General features: G+C 42.7%; 1 protein-coding gene across 2 annotated transcripts in view; it reads left to right on the top strand.

The window, feature by feature from the left end:
- Positions 1 to 33: 33 nt before the first annotated feature.
- Positions 34 to 15,472, top strand: part of Cfap69 (cilia and flagella associated protein 69) — a 66,276-nt gene continuing 50,837 nt past the window's right edge. For both annotated transcript variants that reach the window (XM_037203530.1, XM_028862444.2), the window contains exons 1-3: positions 34 to 319; positions 7,925 to 7,984; positions 9,955 to 10,020. In XM_037203530.1, the coding sequence (XP_037059425.1) occupies positions 200 to 319; positions 7,925 to 7,984; positions 9,955 to 10,020 (246 nt within the window). In that variant the 5' untranslated portion in view covers positions 34 to 199. The remainder of the gene's footprint in view (positions 320 to 7,924; positions 7,985 to 9,954; positions 10,021 to 15,472) is intronic.

Here is a 15,472-nt window from a genome sequence, read left to right as displayed (position 1 = left end):
AGCAACGCTCGGGCTTGTGTTAACAACTGGAGTGCGCCTGGCGTGTGGCCGGTAGCAGCCGCGGGATGTCCACTGCGTGGCGGAGGCGGGGGCCACGGCCCGACCTTCGGGCTCTTCGGTCTCCCTAGCTCGGGCCGCGCTGCGTGTTCTCCGGCAGGGCTCGTGGCACACCTAGGACCGCAGGCTTCCGCCCCCAGCCATGTCCACAGTGGAGGCTTCGGCCACGGCGGACGCCGCCGAGGCGGCCGTCAGGACCAAGACCTACAGTCCCCGCACGATCCCGGTGTTTGGGGTAGTGACCCAGCATGAGGATAGTCAGGTACCGCCGGGCTGCAGCAGGGGCGGGGAAGGGCGTGAGGCTCCGGGGCAACCGGGTGGAATCCAGGACTAGAGTGAGCCTGCGGGGACGGAGATGCGCGGAGCTGGTCCCTGGGGGGCGTGCGGCTGGCGATGGGGGGCTGGATGTCGTCAGCCAACCTGTCTGGGGACTCTGGCAGCGTGGTCCTCCTGGAGAGACTAACTCCTCTTTGAAGTATGGCCACGAAAGGAAGGAATCGCTCTTAGTGACATTTGATTTGATAACCAGATTACTGTTTGTGATGGGATTTTGTCTGTAGATCCGTTATAAAGTGGCATTCCTCGGGTTTAAATTTGTATTCACTGTTATGCAGGTGCTGTTGGAGAGTTGGAGACAGAATTGATTTTCTTTATTGTGTTTATAGTAGGTTTCGGGTTTGCTTTTTGTGATAAATGCAAAGCTAAGTTTTTAAAGTTGGGTTGAGGAACCTCTCGCCTTGCCCTACACTAATGGTGTTGGGGGGCCTCTATGGGAATTCCTGTTGGGGGTTCACAAGTCTCAAGCTACGTCAGGAACTCTGTCTCCTGCGTTCACATCCTGGAGCCTTGGAGAGTTACTTGGGAGTAGCCAATTGACTCGGGACTTCTGTGGGAATTGGGTTGAGGTCTCTGAGGACCGTCATGCGTTTACGCAGCAGCCCGCAGAGCACAGCACTTTTACATAAAAAAAAGATGCCAGGGGAATTTACCTAATCAGTTTTGTGGAGGTATTCCTGTACAAGAGCAGAGACGTGTAAGCGACCACAGCTCTCTCCACTCCCAGGGCTACAAGGAAGCTCAACATTGCCACTATATTTCTAGGCACTGGGCACTAAGAAGTAGGTGAGTTTGGCTCTCAGTGGTTTCTTTGGGGCAAAGATTTCATGAGACAGACAAACAGGGGTTTACAAAGAGAAATACTTTCAGTAGATCACTAAAAAGATTTAAAAAAAAAAAAAAAATGACCGGGCATGGTGGCTCATACCTTTGATCCCAGTACTTGGGAGGCAGAGGCAGGAGGCCAGCTTGGTCTACAGAGCGAGTTCCAGGACAAGCTCCAAAGCTACACACAGAAACCCTGTCTCAAAAAACCAACCAAACAAACAAAAGTCTGTAACATAGCTGTATGTGACTTGTGTGTTTCTGTCTTTTCTTCTATGAGTAGTCACATTTTTAAAAAGTGCTGGGGGGGGGGGCAACATCTACCTAAATAAATGGAATAGAAAACAATTTAGAATTAGAAATCAAAGTGATATCTCACTCTTCTTGGATTTTTTTGTAGTTGCTTTTATAATTTCTCCTCCTCCTCCTCCTCCTCCTCCTCCTCCTTTCGGTTTTTTGACACAGTTTCTCCATGTAGACTGTCCTGGAACCTGCTCTGTAGACCAGGCTGGCCTTGAACTCACAGAGATCCAACTGCTTCTGACTCTGGAGTACTGGGTCGAAGGCGTGCACCACCACAGCCTGACCTGGCACTCAGTTTCTTTACTCACTGTGAGGCCTGATATTCCTAGTAACATTTAAGATGATAACCTTTAGCCCTCTGCTCACGTCAGCAGAGAAAGATCTTTGGATGCTTACTATTTCCATTCTTTGAAAACATTCCACTTTTGCTTGTGGAACTGTGGAATCAAAGGCAGGTGGTGGTAGCAGTGGAGGTGCTGATGGTGCTGATGTCCACTGCATTAAGCTTAATGTAAGGCCTGGTGAGCGGCTCAGTGAGCACGGGTGCTGGACAGCCTGACTTCCACCCAGAGTGCCCCAGAAGGAGAACTGACTCCCCAGCTCGTTTTCTCACCTCCACACCTGCCTCCCCATACAAAATAAACAAATTAATAGATTCAAAAAAGCTGTAAAATATTCACTGTAAGGACTCTGTATAGCTTAGATAATGCACATAGAAAGCTTAGGTACACTGCATATGCTGAAATACGCAGTTATCACCAGCATTCTTTATCCAGGAGGCAACTAAAGCTTACAATAGCATTTTTCATTAAAACTCACGGAGTCTTTGAAATTTAAATTTAAATTTTAGCAGCTAAAGGTTTCCTGCTATAAAGATGCTATTTTGGCTGGGCAGTGGTGGTGCACGCCTTTAATCCTAGCACTCGGGAGGCAGAGGCGGGTGGATCTCTGTGAGTTTGAGGCCAGCCTGGGCTACCAGATGAGTTCCAGGAAAGGCGCAAAACTACACAGAGAAACCCTGTCTCGAAAAACAAACAAACAAAAATGCTATTTTTGTCTACTTGTACTTTTAAGGACTGTCTTAAATTCCAAGCCTTTAAATCTAACGTGTGTGTGTGTGTGTGTGTGTGTGTGTGTGTGTGTGTGTGTGTGTGTGTATTTGGAGAAATTAGCTTTTGAATAGTACTACCTAGAAGCAGATAAAATGTGGAAGTTATTTTGTACGTGTGTGTGTGTGTGTGTGTGTGTGTGTGTGTGTGTATGTGTTTGGAGAAATTAGCTTTTGAATAGTATTACCTAGGAACAGATAAAATGTGGAAGTTATTTTGTACATTGTGTGTGTGTGTGTGTGTGTGTGTGTGTGTGTGTGTGTGTGTCTGGGGCATTGGAGCGGGTGTGCATGCCACAGCACCTGTGTGGAGGTCAGAGGACAGCTTGCAGGAGTTAGTTGCCTTGTGCCGCCAAGTGGGTCCCAGGTGTTGAACTGATGCTCTCAGTGTTGGCAGCAAGTGCCTTTACCCATTAAACCATCTCTCCAACCCTCTTCGGTACACTTTCAAGTCCATACCTGGCTTACACAATGAGTAACCCTGGTCGGCATAAAAACCACCTGCAGGAGGCCAGAGTTCCTGCACGGACTCTCCAGACCACCGCGGTTCTCCTCCTCACCTAAAATGGAATATGGAAAATGCAGAGTGTAAATTTGAAGCCAGTCGTAAACAGAGAAAACAGTGGTTTAAGAATCTGGAATTTTAATCAGAAATAAGTGCTTTTTTATTGTTGTGATTTTCATAAATATTCAACTTGAGCGTTTTAATTTAATTTTTTTCTGTATAAGAATTTTGACTATGCCTACAAGAATGATTCTTAAAGCTTTAAGAAAACTATCCTTTTTTTTAGATTTCAAAACAATAAAACCCTACTAGAATTTAGTGATCAGTTTTTAATTACTTATTTTGTTTGGTGAAGTTGCTTTCCTTTTCTTTTTTCTTTTTCTTTTTTATTGATTCTTGGTGGATTTCACATCATGCATCCTGATCCCGTTCATCTCCCTGTTCCATTGTGTCTACCCTCTGCCCTGGCAACCTCTCCCCTAACATAAAATAAATTAAAAAAAAAAAAAAGAAACAATCAAACTAATTAACATAGAAAAAGTCTCATGCTCTTCATCTGTGAAAGATATTTATAACTGCCTTTCTCCTACAATATTTAAGAAAGATTTGCGAAGCATTTAGTGCCATATACCCAACACATATTGTAAAGATCCATGTGGTTATCATTGATGACTCTAATCACGACAGCTTTCCCTTCAATTTTTGTTTCATTAAACTCTGATGATGTTCACCGTTAACTAAACCTTTATTAGGTCTGGTACTGTGGGGTTGCTTTTCTAGAAATAGTTCTAGGGCTCCTAGCTCTGTTCATCCATTGGCCAGTAGGGACATTGGGCAGTAAAGATCAAGTCTTTGTTTTCTGAGAAAGGAGATACAATAGCAATGCAGTTTTCCTTGCTCAAATGGAAACCAGGAGCATCTAGTTGATGACCCTTTGTTTATTTCAGATCTATTTTAATGCTCCCCTCCCCAGTTCTAAAGAGTCAGGCATCCCCTTAGAGTGGAGCTTCTCACACTCAGTGTGTGCATGAAGAACATGGGATCTTGTAAAGTGCAGACTGGATTCTGCAGCTCTGGGCTGGGCCCTGTGTTCCCCTTTCCTAGCAGATTTCCAGGTAATGCTGATGCTGTTAGGTGAAGGACTCATTTCCCACTCTGAGCAGAACTCCGTGCAGTCTAGCGGCAGGATGGTAGAAACAGTGCTGTGGAGTTTCATAACTAATTCCTGGAAAACTTGCCAGAAATAGTTTCCTGTGTTTCCACTTACAAAACAGTAACAGTGAAACACAATTCTAGCCCTCCCCCAGCCAGACCAGGTAATGTCGTGTTACAAAAAGTAAGAGGCTGCAAGCAGCTCTTCAGAAGACCTGCTGGCCCCCCTTTTCTCTCTCACTGCAGACACCGTCAGATCGTCAGCCCCTGTGGCCTGCCCATCCGCTCCTCTATTCTCTGCCCACGCTGTTGTCTCGAGATACCATTTCACACTTTGTTATGCTCCTTCCTCACCTAGGCACACCTTCACTTCCTTTCAGGATACTGTTGCTTACCATATCTAATAAAATTGCCTCGAAATTGCTTAACTTCTCTAGGCTTTTCCCCTATTCTATAAAACCAGCCTGTATTTGGTGAGTGATCCCGAAATGGAGATGACCATCCCAGTCTCCCGGGGAGCTTTTGGGAAATACTGGGCACATCTGGGCCTACTGCAAATTTAATCAGCTGTAATCACCAGTGTGGGACCTTGAAGTGTTCCCCCAAGCCCCGTTGAAGCACCAGAACCACTGAACTGGTGCTGTCGAAGCTCAGTGCTGGCCCCGCCGTGCCTGAGTTCCGTTCTCTCTGTGGATCCGATGCACTGCTTAATTTCACCTCCGTGAGGGCAGAATCTCACTAGTCTTTTTCTGCAGCATTTTTGGTGCAATGCCCAGTACAATGCCTAAGCACATAGGTGGTGATGTTAAATCGTTTGAATGCATGGCCTCTTCTCGTCTTATGGATTTCTCTAACCTTGGCCTATCTTCAGGTCCGGCTCCTCTTCAACAGGACATGTTTCCCGTTCATTTTCATCCTCATCTATCTATCTCCTCAGGAATGGAATCGTCCTAGCGTTGGATCCTGCAGCTTCTTACCTAATCATAGCTTATGTTATGTTAGTCATTGCTTCATTTTTAGATGCTTTCCATTAGATTATGTGTTCTTTATGGACAAGAAATATATCTTAATAGTTTCGTGCCTTTCCATGAGCTCTTTTACTCTGGGTTCAGAGTAGAAACTTAGGCCCCAGCTTACACACTCTTCTGTGCTCCAGTCACTCTGACCTTCTGGCTTTTCAAGTTTGCCAAGGGTTCTAGCCCCAGGCTTTTGCACTTCCTGTGCCCACTGCATGGACATTATCCCTTCCTTAGCCACAGCTTACTCCTCCACCTCCTCCAAGACTTCGCTAAAATTGTACCCTCTCGGTGAGTCAGTCCTTCACTGACTGCTGAGTGTGAAATGATACTTCTCAAGCAAGCCAGTACTTTATAGCCATTTAATTTTCTCTAGAACTTTGTCATCATATCTTATACTATAGAACTTATTGACTTAATGCCCCCCCACAGCATGTTGTTTATGTAAGCAGATTTTGTGTCTTTTCCTTTCATACCATTAGCACCTAGAATAATGCCTGACACAGTGTGGACATGCAACGTTGGGTTGTGATTAGTTGTCTAATGTACCCCAAACCTCCAGTTACTACATTGAGTCCATGATTCAGAAGCCTGTGCTCAGGTTTCATCAGGTGTCCTGATGCTCACACCAGACTGCAGCTGATATTCAAGATGGGAAGTGGGGTCATCAGCCAGTACCATGACGTCACTAGAAACCTATGAGAGAGCTCCTCCTCCACCCCAGTACAAACCTCTTCCCAGCACTGTCTGTCTCTTATCATTCCTCAAGCTAGCAACTCACCCTCACCTTTTTTTTTTTCTTTCCCCTCTTTGCATCAAGTCACTTATTAGATCCTGCAAACTCGACCTCCTGGGTGTGTTGAGTCCACTTACAGTGGCCTGTATCCGTTGCTGAAGTTACACACTAATTTTCTACCTCATAGCTCTCTCTAGATCACCGCACTGAAAAAAAAAAAGTAATCATTTCATTGTTTCATTCTTCTGGCTAAATCCTGAGGAAGACCACCCTGATTAGACAGAGACTGTTTAGTCAACACTTGCTGTTGGGAAGGAGTCATTTGGCATTGCTTATTTTGGGCTGAGAATGCAAGACTGGCACAAAAGCTTGATGTGGAGGGTGTGTTGTGATGATTAGAAATGGTTGCCATGGAGAAGCATGAGGTAGGCTGGAGGCTGGGCGTCCTATGTAATTGCAGTGTGAAGCATAATTGTGTATTTTATGCTGGCTGTTTCTTTTTGGCTTTCTCTGATTGGTACCGAGTTGAAATCAGGAGGTAAACAGTCTAGCAGCTGGAAGTCAATGACCAAACTTTGATTTTTCTGAGCATGTTTCTGTAGAAGTTATGGCTTGCCTTCACGGATTGCTGTGGGATTTTCAGGCTGGGCCTGAGTTCAAGCTAGACTACATAAGTGATTGTCAACAGACAAGTCTGGCCATTGTCCATTTATATATTCACTCTCAAAACATTCCATGGCTTCCTAACTTCTTTGTATGACATCCAGAGCCTTCTGTATGATTCCATGCTGATAGCCACCTGAGATCAGGACAGTATGCCTGAAACTTGAAACACAGAGCCTGCCAATTAAAACTTATGGAAGGCTGGGAAAGTAGAATGTGTACAGAGCAACATCAAGTGATGGTGTGGGATAAACACAAAAGAATTCCTTGCTGCTTTCTTTTTCTTTTCTTTTCTTTTCTTCCTTCCTTCCTTCCTTCCTTCCTTCCTTCCTTTCTTTCTTTTTTTTTTTTTTTTTTTGAGACAGGGTTTCTCTGGTAGTTTTATTGCCTGTCCTGGATTTCACTATGTAGACTAGGCTGGCCTTGAACTCACAGAGATCACAGAGTAGAGCCTGGCTCTACTTCCCGAATGCTGGGATTAAAGATGTGTGCCACCGCTGCCCATGCTTTCCATTTTTTAATTAAAGGTTATGTGAGGAAGAAAAATTGAATAAAAAAAGTTCATGCACCAAGTTTCCACTTCAGTACCATTGTCTAACCCTCAAAGCAATTATTTCAAAAGTTATAACATAAAGGCTATCCTATCCTATTTGCCATTAGCTGTATCTGTATCCATAAAATCTGAAAACATAGGAAGAACAGAGAAAGAGACAGTAACCGTAGGCGACGGGCACTGTTAAAACTCCAAATCTCCAAAGGCAAAATTATGTTTACCAAACTATTTGTTAATGGCAAATTTAACAATTTAATAGTTATGGTTAACAATATTGGGAGGTTCTCCAAGGCCCCACCCCTGGCTGAGGAGCTATTAGCAATTGATGGCTGCTATGGGACTAAGAGTCACTTTTCTTTGAGGGGCCGCCTCTGCCAGGTTGCCTATGCCTGATTTAATAACTTCATAGCCATGGCATATGGGTGGCTTTAATTCGACTCAGTAGGTTATAAAAAAGATAAAAGAACTGGAAGCAGGAAGGAAGATACAATGGGGAAAAGGGGGTTGGGAAGGTGGAGAGAGGGAGTGGGTAACATATGATTGAGATGCACTGTGTGAAAATTTCAAAGAACACATGTGTGGCGTTGTGGGTGGGGGTGTGGGAATGTGTGTGTTTGACTTAATTTCTTTATTCCTCTGGGGTGGAATAGTAAGAGCTGTGTGTTTCTAGGGTATTTTCAAGCCCATGGACCTTAATCATATCATCAAACTCCTTGAAGAGACTGATAAGGTGAGTAACCTTTGAGGAGAAGTTACTTTGCTATCTCAGAGACTCACATTTCCCTGAACAATAATAGGCATTCTCTGTAATATGAATATTGTTTACCTCTTTTGTTGAAAACTTTCTCCACAATATATGTTTTATATTCAAGGAATTTAAATTTAGTATGAGAACCAATTTGTTTTCATAAGAGGGTCAAACCCAACCATATTGGCTATAATCAGAAGGATCTGCAAGAGTAGAGAAAGGACTTTCGATCTTGGGTTAACACTTCAAGAGTAGAGAAAAGACTGTCTATCTTGGGCTAATACCTCAAGAGTAGAGAAAGAGCCATCTGTCCTGTGCTAATAATTCTTGCCAAGTAGGACTAGAGAAGAGACCATACCAAAAGGACACTAAAGAACTAGTAGAAAACTTTAATCTGGACATGTAGACAGATTTATATATATACAAAGATGATTTGTTTTAAGAAAAATGATGAGAATACAAAGAAAATATTCTTATATAAACCTCAAAAAAAAACGTATTGGGAAAAGAGATAGTAACTGTGCATGCATACATGTTTACGCACAGTACTCTCCTAATGTCACGGCAGTATTGGTAAGTGCCTCAGAGTTAGTACTCACTGTAGAATTACCTGTAGTCATTTTCAAAGATGAATGCCCATTGCTTTGTTGTTTCGACACAGGGTTTCTCTGTGTAAATTTGGTGCCTGTCCTGGATCTCGCTCTGTAGCCCAGGCTGGCCTCCATCTCACAGAGATCCACCTGGCTCTGCCTCCCAAGTGCTGGGATTAAAGGCATGAGGAATGCACATTTTTTAATAAATAGAAAATAGATTGACTCAGGTTTAACCACCAAAACAAAGTAACATCCTATGATTAGTAAACACAAACATTTAGCTATTGCTTTAACATTTTTAGTCTCTACTTTTTTAGAGAACAAAAATAAAAACCACCAAGAGCAATTTATCTTTTGATGACTACTTTTTGTGAATTTAAATGTTTAAATTGCAGATATATCTGCATTAAAAAAACCCACAACTGTGGAGAGTTCCTATTAGTTGTTTTTGAAGGCAGCATGGAAAATATAGACAGTGATTGCACTTTTCATGAACAGGTTAATTTGAAAGGGGGTAGAGGCAGGCAAGAAAACTCACTGAGTAAAGGCATTTGCTGTCAAACCTGACTACTTGATTTCAATCCCCAGAACCCACATGGTGGAAGGAGAGAACAAACCCCTGAATATTGTCTACTGATGTCCTCATACATGCCATAGAATGCATGTATGTGCACACACATATACAATAAGTAAGTGTGAGATGAAAGAAAACAACACATATCAGGGGTTTTGTTTTTAGTTGACACAAGTTTTGAAAACACATTACTGTGTAGAGGAGTATTAACTATACTGAAAGTCTATATGACTCAGTGAACAGTCAGAATTGGCATTCAGAACAGAAGCTGTGAAGCTTCACATAAAATTTTGTTTCAGTTTTTAGTATATTTTATGTATTTATCCATCACAAAAACAAAAACTGCATTACAGATTAATAGAAAACCAATTTGCTTTATTTCCTCTGAAAACTCATGTCCATTACTGAATTCAGTTCTTTTTCCTCTTATATTTAGCCTTTCTTGTTTTCTTTCTTTTTTTTTTTTAAATTTTTACTTTAATTATGTATACAGTGTTTTGCCTGCATGTATCCCTTCAGGCCAGAAAAGGGAGCCAGATCTCATTACAGATGGTTGTGAGCCACCATGTGGTTGCTGGGAATTGAACTCAGGACCTCTGGAAGAATAGTCAGTGCTCTTAACCTCTGAGCCATCTCGTTTTCTTTTTAATGTGGTACTGTATCCATATATACATTTGCTTTTTATGTAAGACTTAGTAATTTTAATGTGTCTATACACTGAATATATTTTTTAAAATCTTAACCAATTTAATGACACAAAAGAACTAACAGCCCATTTGTTTTAGGATGACTTAGAAGAAAAACAACTTGATTGTGTCAAGAAACTGGTGCACTGTTATCAGAATGGATTTGTATCCTTTATATCTGTGCGCGCGTGTTCATTTCATTCATCTGGAAACACTGGGAAATGTTCTAGATTCCTTCCTTTTGACCCAGTAACAAGGTGTCGCAAGCCATGTAAGTTTGTTATCTGATAGCTGTAGAGATCAGCAGCTCAGAGTTCATCTCACTTGGCCAGTGTCAAGTGTCAGCAGGGACTGGTACACTGAAGGTCCAGGAAGGAGTGAGGCCCATTTCCTTGACTTTGCCACCTGCTGCGGGCTTCCTGCAGACCACTGGCTCCGGAACTGGTGCCTCAGTGACATCACTGTCACCTCTGCTTTGCTATAGCTTCTCATCCTCCTGCCTCTGACACTCCTGTCTCCCACATCCCCTTATAAAGACCCCGCCCCTTATAGTTACAACTGAACCTATCTGGATAATCTAGTATAATAGTCTGTCTTCATTTACTCTTGTTTTTCCATGATAAAATGCCATGACCAAAAGTAACTTGGGGATCAATGGGTTTATTTCAGATTACAGTTTACAGTCTGTCATAGAAGGAAATAGGGCAGGAACTCAACCTGGAGGCAGAGCTGAAGGCGAGATCATGAAGGGAGACTGCTCACTGGCTTGTTCCCGTGGCTGCTCAGCTACTGTTCTGTATAGCTCAGGACCAGAGGACCACATGCTTAGTTAGAGGCGGCATTGCCCACCATGGGCTGGGCCCTCCAGCTATCATTAATCAAGAAAATGCCACACAGACTTGCCTACAGGCTAGTTTATGGGGGCAGTGCCTCAGGTGGGGTTCCTTCTTTGCAGAGGACAAGTTGACAGAAACTAACAAGGACAATTTCCCTCTAACATTCTCAACCTATTTGAGAGTCTCTTTGCCATCCAAGGCAGCCTCTTCAAAGGTTCCTGAGACAGAGACATGGCACCATTGAGGAGACTATTATTCTCTCCATTATATTGTTATTAACTCTGCATAATGTCGATTCCTATAGATTCAAAAGCCACTAATATGATTAGAAGGGCCAAGTCAGCCTTATTTTTGCCAGTATACATAGAGAGTTTCATCTTGATTACTATCTTATCAGCTCTTCCCTCATGAAATAGGAATGATCCCACCTCAGTAGGTTATTAAGAAGATCAGATGAGATAATAATTCCTTATCACAACAGGTAGAAACCAGTGCTCACACCTAAAAGCTATCTATTTGTGTGTAATAACCAATTTTATGCTGGTAGCTATTTGCTTTTTAAACTTTTGTATATAGATGATTTGAAAAGTATAATAAAAGTTTCACAGTTACATTAGGTTGTTATACATGTTTTAAAATGCCTACTCTCAAGCCAGGTTTGGTGACTCATACCTGTAACCTCAGCACTCAGGAGGTAGAAACTAGAGAATCAAGAATTCAAAGCCAGCTTCCATATGTAGTAAGTGTAAGGCCAGCCTGGGCTAAATGACACTATTTCAAAACAACAACAAAGTCAGCCTTCACTCTCTGCACTCTGAACTCCAGAGCACAGGTCCATAGACACTACTCTGGGTGGAACTGGACTGACTCTTTGCTGAGAGTCTTCTGATTTGGTCTAAAGAAGATGTCCGTCTAATAAGATCTTGTTCCAGTTCAAAACATCTTAAGCTTTCCACTAAGAGAAATGGACACATCTTATAACTTTCTGTAAATATTTTCTTTATAGTAGCCTTGTTTTATGAGGATCTGTTGGAGCAGTCTGGAAGCTTGTGTATATTAAGTACTACTTACTGGTAGCCAAGGAAGTCTACTAGCAAGTGTTTTTTCCCCTGTTTAATTGGATACCTCAGCACCTTCATAATTGTTTTTCCTCAGGATAGACAGTTGGTAGCAAGTAGCTCTGAACAGCTTTAATAGGCTGGCTTATGTGTTGTGATACTTTATAAAGTTAAATTAGGGAAGGATCACTTCCCTAGGAAGTTGTTAGGAGACGTTTCCTGGAGAGACGTGAGCAAACACTTATTTACCTAGATATCACTGATAACAGACCAAAGGAACAGTCCTACGGTAGTCTAGCTTAGTGAACCAGTGAGTCTGTTGTGGTCCCTTGCAGAAGTATGCAGGAACAGTTGCTTAACAGGAGTCTAGATGACTCAAAGGCAGCTGCGGCACTGAAATGCCCACCCCCAGTGATGACTCATAAGATCTGCATCACTGAAGCTTCCTGCAGAGCTTGCAGGCATCTGGCCAGCTGCAGAATCTCCTTTTCCCAGCAGATGTGTCTAATACAACCTTGGAGAAGGACTTCATGAATTCATGAATCTTGTAAGTTCCCGCTTTCTAAGCTGGTCAAGTTTTGTTTATTTCCTGAGCCTTAGGAACCTCTGTCCTTTTCCCAGGAGACAATGCTTCAATTGAAGGAAATTTCTACACAGCACTGCACCTCTTCCTCCAGCTCTTACGTTCTTTCTGCCTTCCCTTCTTTATTTTCCTTTGATCCTTGGATGGGGTGATATAGATGTTGGATTAGTTTCCCTCATCTGTGACAGAGTGTTGAGCAACTATGCCTGAGCAACAGTCAAGTCATCTCAGAAGTTTGATGCCTTATGAGTCTCTGACGTACAACACCCATTGCGGAAAGAAAGTTTCCCTTTTTGACCAAGGCTGACAGCAGCAGCAATCTACAGACATAATCAGAAGTGTTTAAAAGGTGATTTAACAAGCAGATTCCATCTATTTAACAAGACAGTGGTAGTTGCATCCTCACTGAGACCTGTGACCTTTTCAGCCAGGGACTTTCCAGTTGGCTGTCAGTTCCAGATGTGGATCTCCTCCATGGAGTGGAGTTCCAGATGTGGACCTCCTCCGTGGAGTGGGGTTCCAGATGTGGACCTCCTCCGTGGAGTGGGGTTCCAGATGTGGACCTCCTCCGTGGAGTGGGGTTCCAGATGTGGACCTCCTCCGTGGAGTGGGGTTCCAGATGTGGACCTCCTCCGTGGAGTGGGGTTCCAGATGTGGACCTCATTTACATTCACTCAAAACAGTGTTTTTGATTATTTTAATTATTTTAATTCTAATTATATATTACATGCAAATGTTACATCAGCTATAGATGGACAAAAGTGAAAAGGTTGGGGGTGCAGATTCAGATCTCAATCGTTAATAGTTCTGATAGAATTCAGGAGTTTCTTTCTTAATGGATTTACTACCTGTTCCTCTCTCCTGAAAATTATTGTCCTGCCTACTACCCAGCCCCATCTACATCAGATCTGAGGAATGAGTCTTCCTAGCTATGAGGGACATACTATAATATTTAATAAATGATATGTGGCCTCCACATGCATAAAATGTGGTGCTGGCAAACAGGGAACTCTGAACAAAAGAAAGACAGTAGACCTTCAAATGGAAACTTCTGTCAGGCTGATTAGTGGATTAGAGTTTAATGACCATAAAGAGGTTGGAACATTGTAGGTCCAGAGTCTAATTACAGTTGATCTTGGGCGATCTTTAGCTCTCTAAATAGCCATTGCTTCCCCATCTCTGTGTGGACCTAACATCCTGTGACTAACAGATAACAACCTTCTGGAAGGTATTAACTTAATAAAGCTGTGGTTTCCACCGACTGAAAGGCCGAGTGTCATCATATGGTTTCTGAGCCCCACAGTCAATATGTCTCTGCTTTGCTGTAACCACCTACTTAATGTTTCCACTAATGTACTCGAAAAGTGCTTGGATTTTGTATTTTCTTTGTCCTGTTGATATAAACTGCTTCCAGAATGGAACATGGAATTTGACACCACAGCTGTGTTCCAGGCCATGTTCACTCATAGAATGTTCACTCCAGAATAAACTGTCTCTTATCCCCATTGAGGTGAGAGTTGTGTTTTCCCATTGACATTACATTTTGTTGTGATAACTGTGACCCAAAGTGATTCACAGAAAAAGAGTTTATTTCGGCTTGCCGTTCAGGAGGGTGAGTTCACAGTGGTGGGGAGGCCTGACAGGAGGAGCCCAGAGGTCACATCTTCAACCACATGCAGAAAGCAGGGTGCAAGAACTGGAGGTGGGGCGAGGCTATGAACCCCCAAAGCCTATCTGCAGTTCTCCAAGGAAGGCTCCTCCCCAAAACCTTCCCAGACATTACCACAAGTTTAGGACCAGATGTTGAAATATATGAGTCTATGGGGAACATTTCTCATTCAAACCACTACTCTACATAAAATTGAGAGACACCCACATTAAATCCATACCATATGGACTTAAGATTAAGAATATTGCTGGATGTAGTGGCGCATGCCTTTATTTCCAGCACTTAGGAGGCAGAGGCAGGTGGATCTCTGAGTTCAAGGCCAGCCTGGTCTACGTAGTGAATTCTAGGACAGCCTGAGCTACATAGTGAGACCCTGTCTTGAAAAAAAAAAAAGAACTAAAGAAAGAAAACTGAATATTGCTGAGTATGGTGGCTTATTACTGTAACCCTGGCATTTGGGAGGCTGAGGATTACTGGAAATTTGAAATCACTGTGCAAACTAGTAAATTCCAAGTCAGGTGGGTCCACAGACCCTGTCTCAAAACACTGTGTGTGTGTGTGTGTGTGTGTGTGTGTGTGTGTGATAATTACTCAGATACTTTCTGATGTGTTAGATTTTTTTTGAAATCGAGGTATCTGTCTTTAGCTAGAAAAAAATTCTTTATCATTTATTTTAATATAGTCATGAATTCTCTTAGGACTTTTCATTAAAAATAGTATTTTTCCTCACTTATTAAATAATATTTTATTGAAGATATGAAGAATTCTAAGCTGTTATTTATTTGATCATTAAATATTTTTTACTTTAAGTGTATTACATGTAATACGTGTATTCGTGAGCTCATGGGAACCACATTGTGTGCAGTTGGGGAAAGGCTTTTCTCGTCTGTGCCAAGTAGCCTCGTACTCTGTATTTACTCAGTTTCCAAGTCTCTAAGATGTTCAGACATTAATACTGTGTTACCCATGCAATGAAACCTTCTTATAGAGGAGAGACAGGGTCTCTGAAAGCCAACCACTATCTATTCCAAACAAGTATCAGGTAACTCAGGAATTGGCATCTAGGGAAATACAAAAGTAAAACCTTAGCAAGGTTTGATACAACATGAAAAGATTTCATCACCTGTATCAATTGTTTAGTCAAATGAGCAATGTGGGTACAGAAGTTTAGACAGAGAGCTGCCCCATTAAGCCCTCCATGATCTGTAGGTACTCTCCACAATTTCTCTTTCTCATCCTGTGGCACTGCCATGGGCCTCCTGAGCATCTTGAGCAACTGCTCACCCACAAATCCTAGGCAGGGCCGGCTCCGCTGCTCTGACTTACCCAAGTCCTGGAGGAGCAGGGTTGTGTTCAGGCCTGCTTCACCTGCCGCTCAGGCTGGTTCCCTGGGTCAGCAGGCTCCAGGCTGAAACTGAGGCTGCAGCTGTTGATATTACCTCTCCCTCCATCCACTCCTGGGTATTGTTAG

This window comes from Peromyscus leucopus, chromosome 3 (genome assembly GCF_004664715.2).
Source record: "Peromyscus leucopus breed LL Stock chromosome 3, UCI_PerLeu_2.1, whole genome shotgun sequence".
In the NCBI taxonomy this organism is placed as follows: domain Eukaryota; kingdom Metazoa; phylum Chordata; class Mammalia; order Rodentia; family Cricetidae; genus Peromyscus; species Peromyscus leucopus.
This window is presented reverse-complemented; position numbering and strand designations above follow the sequence as displayed.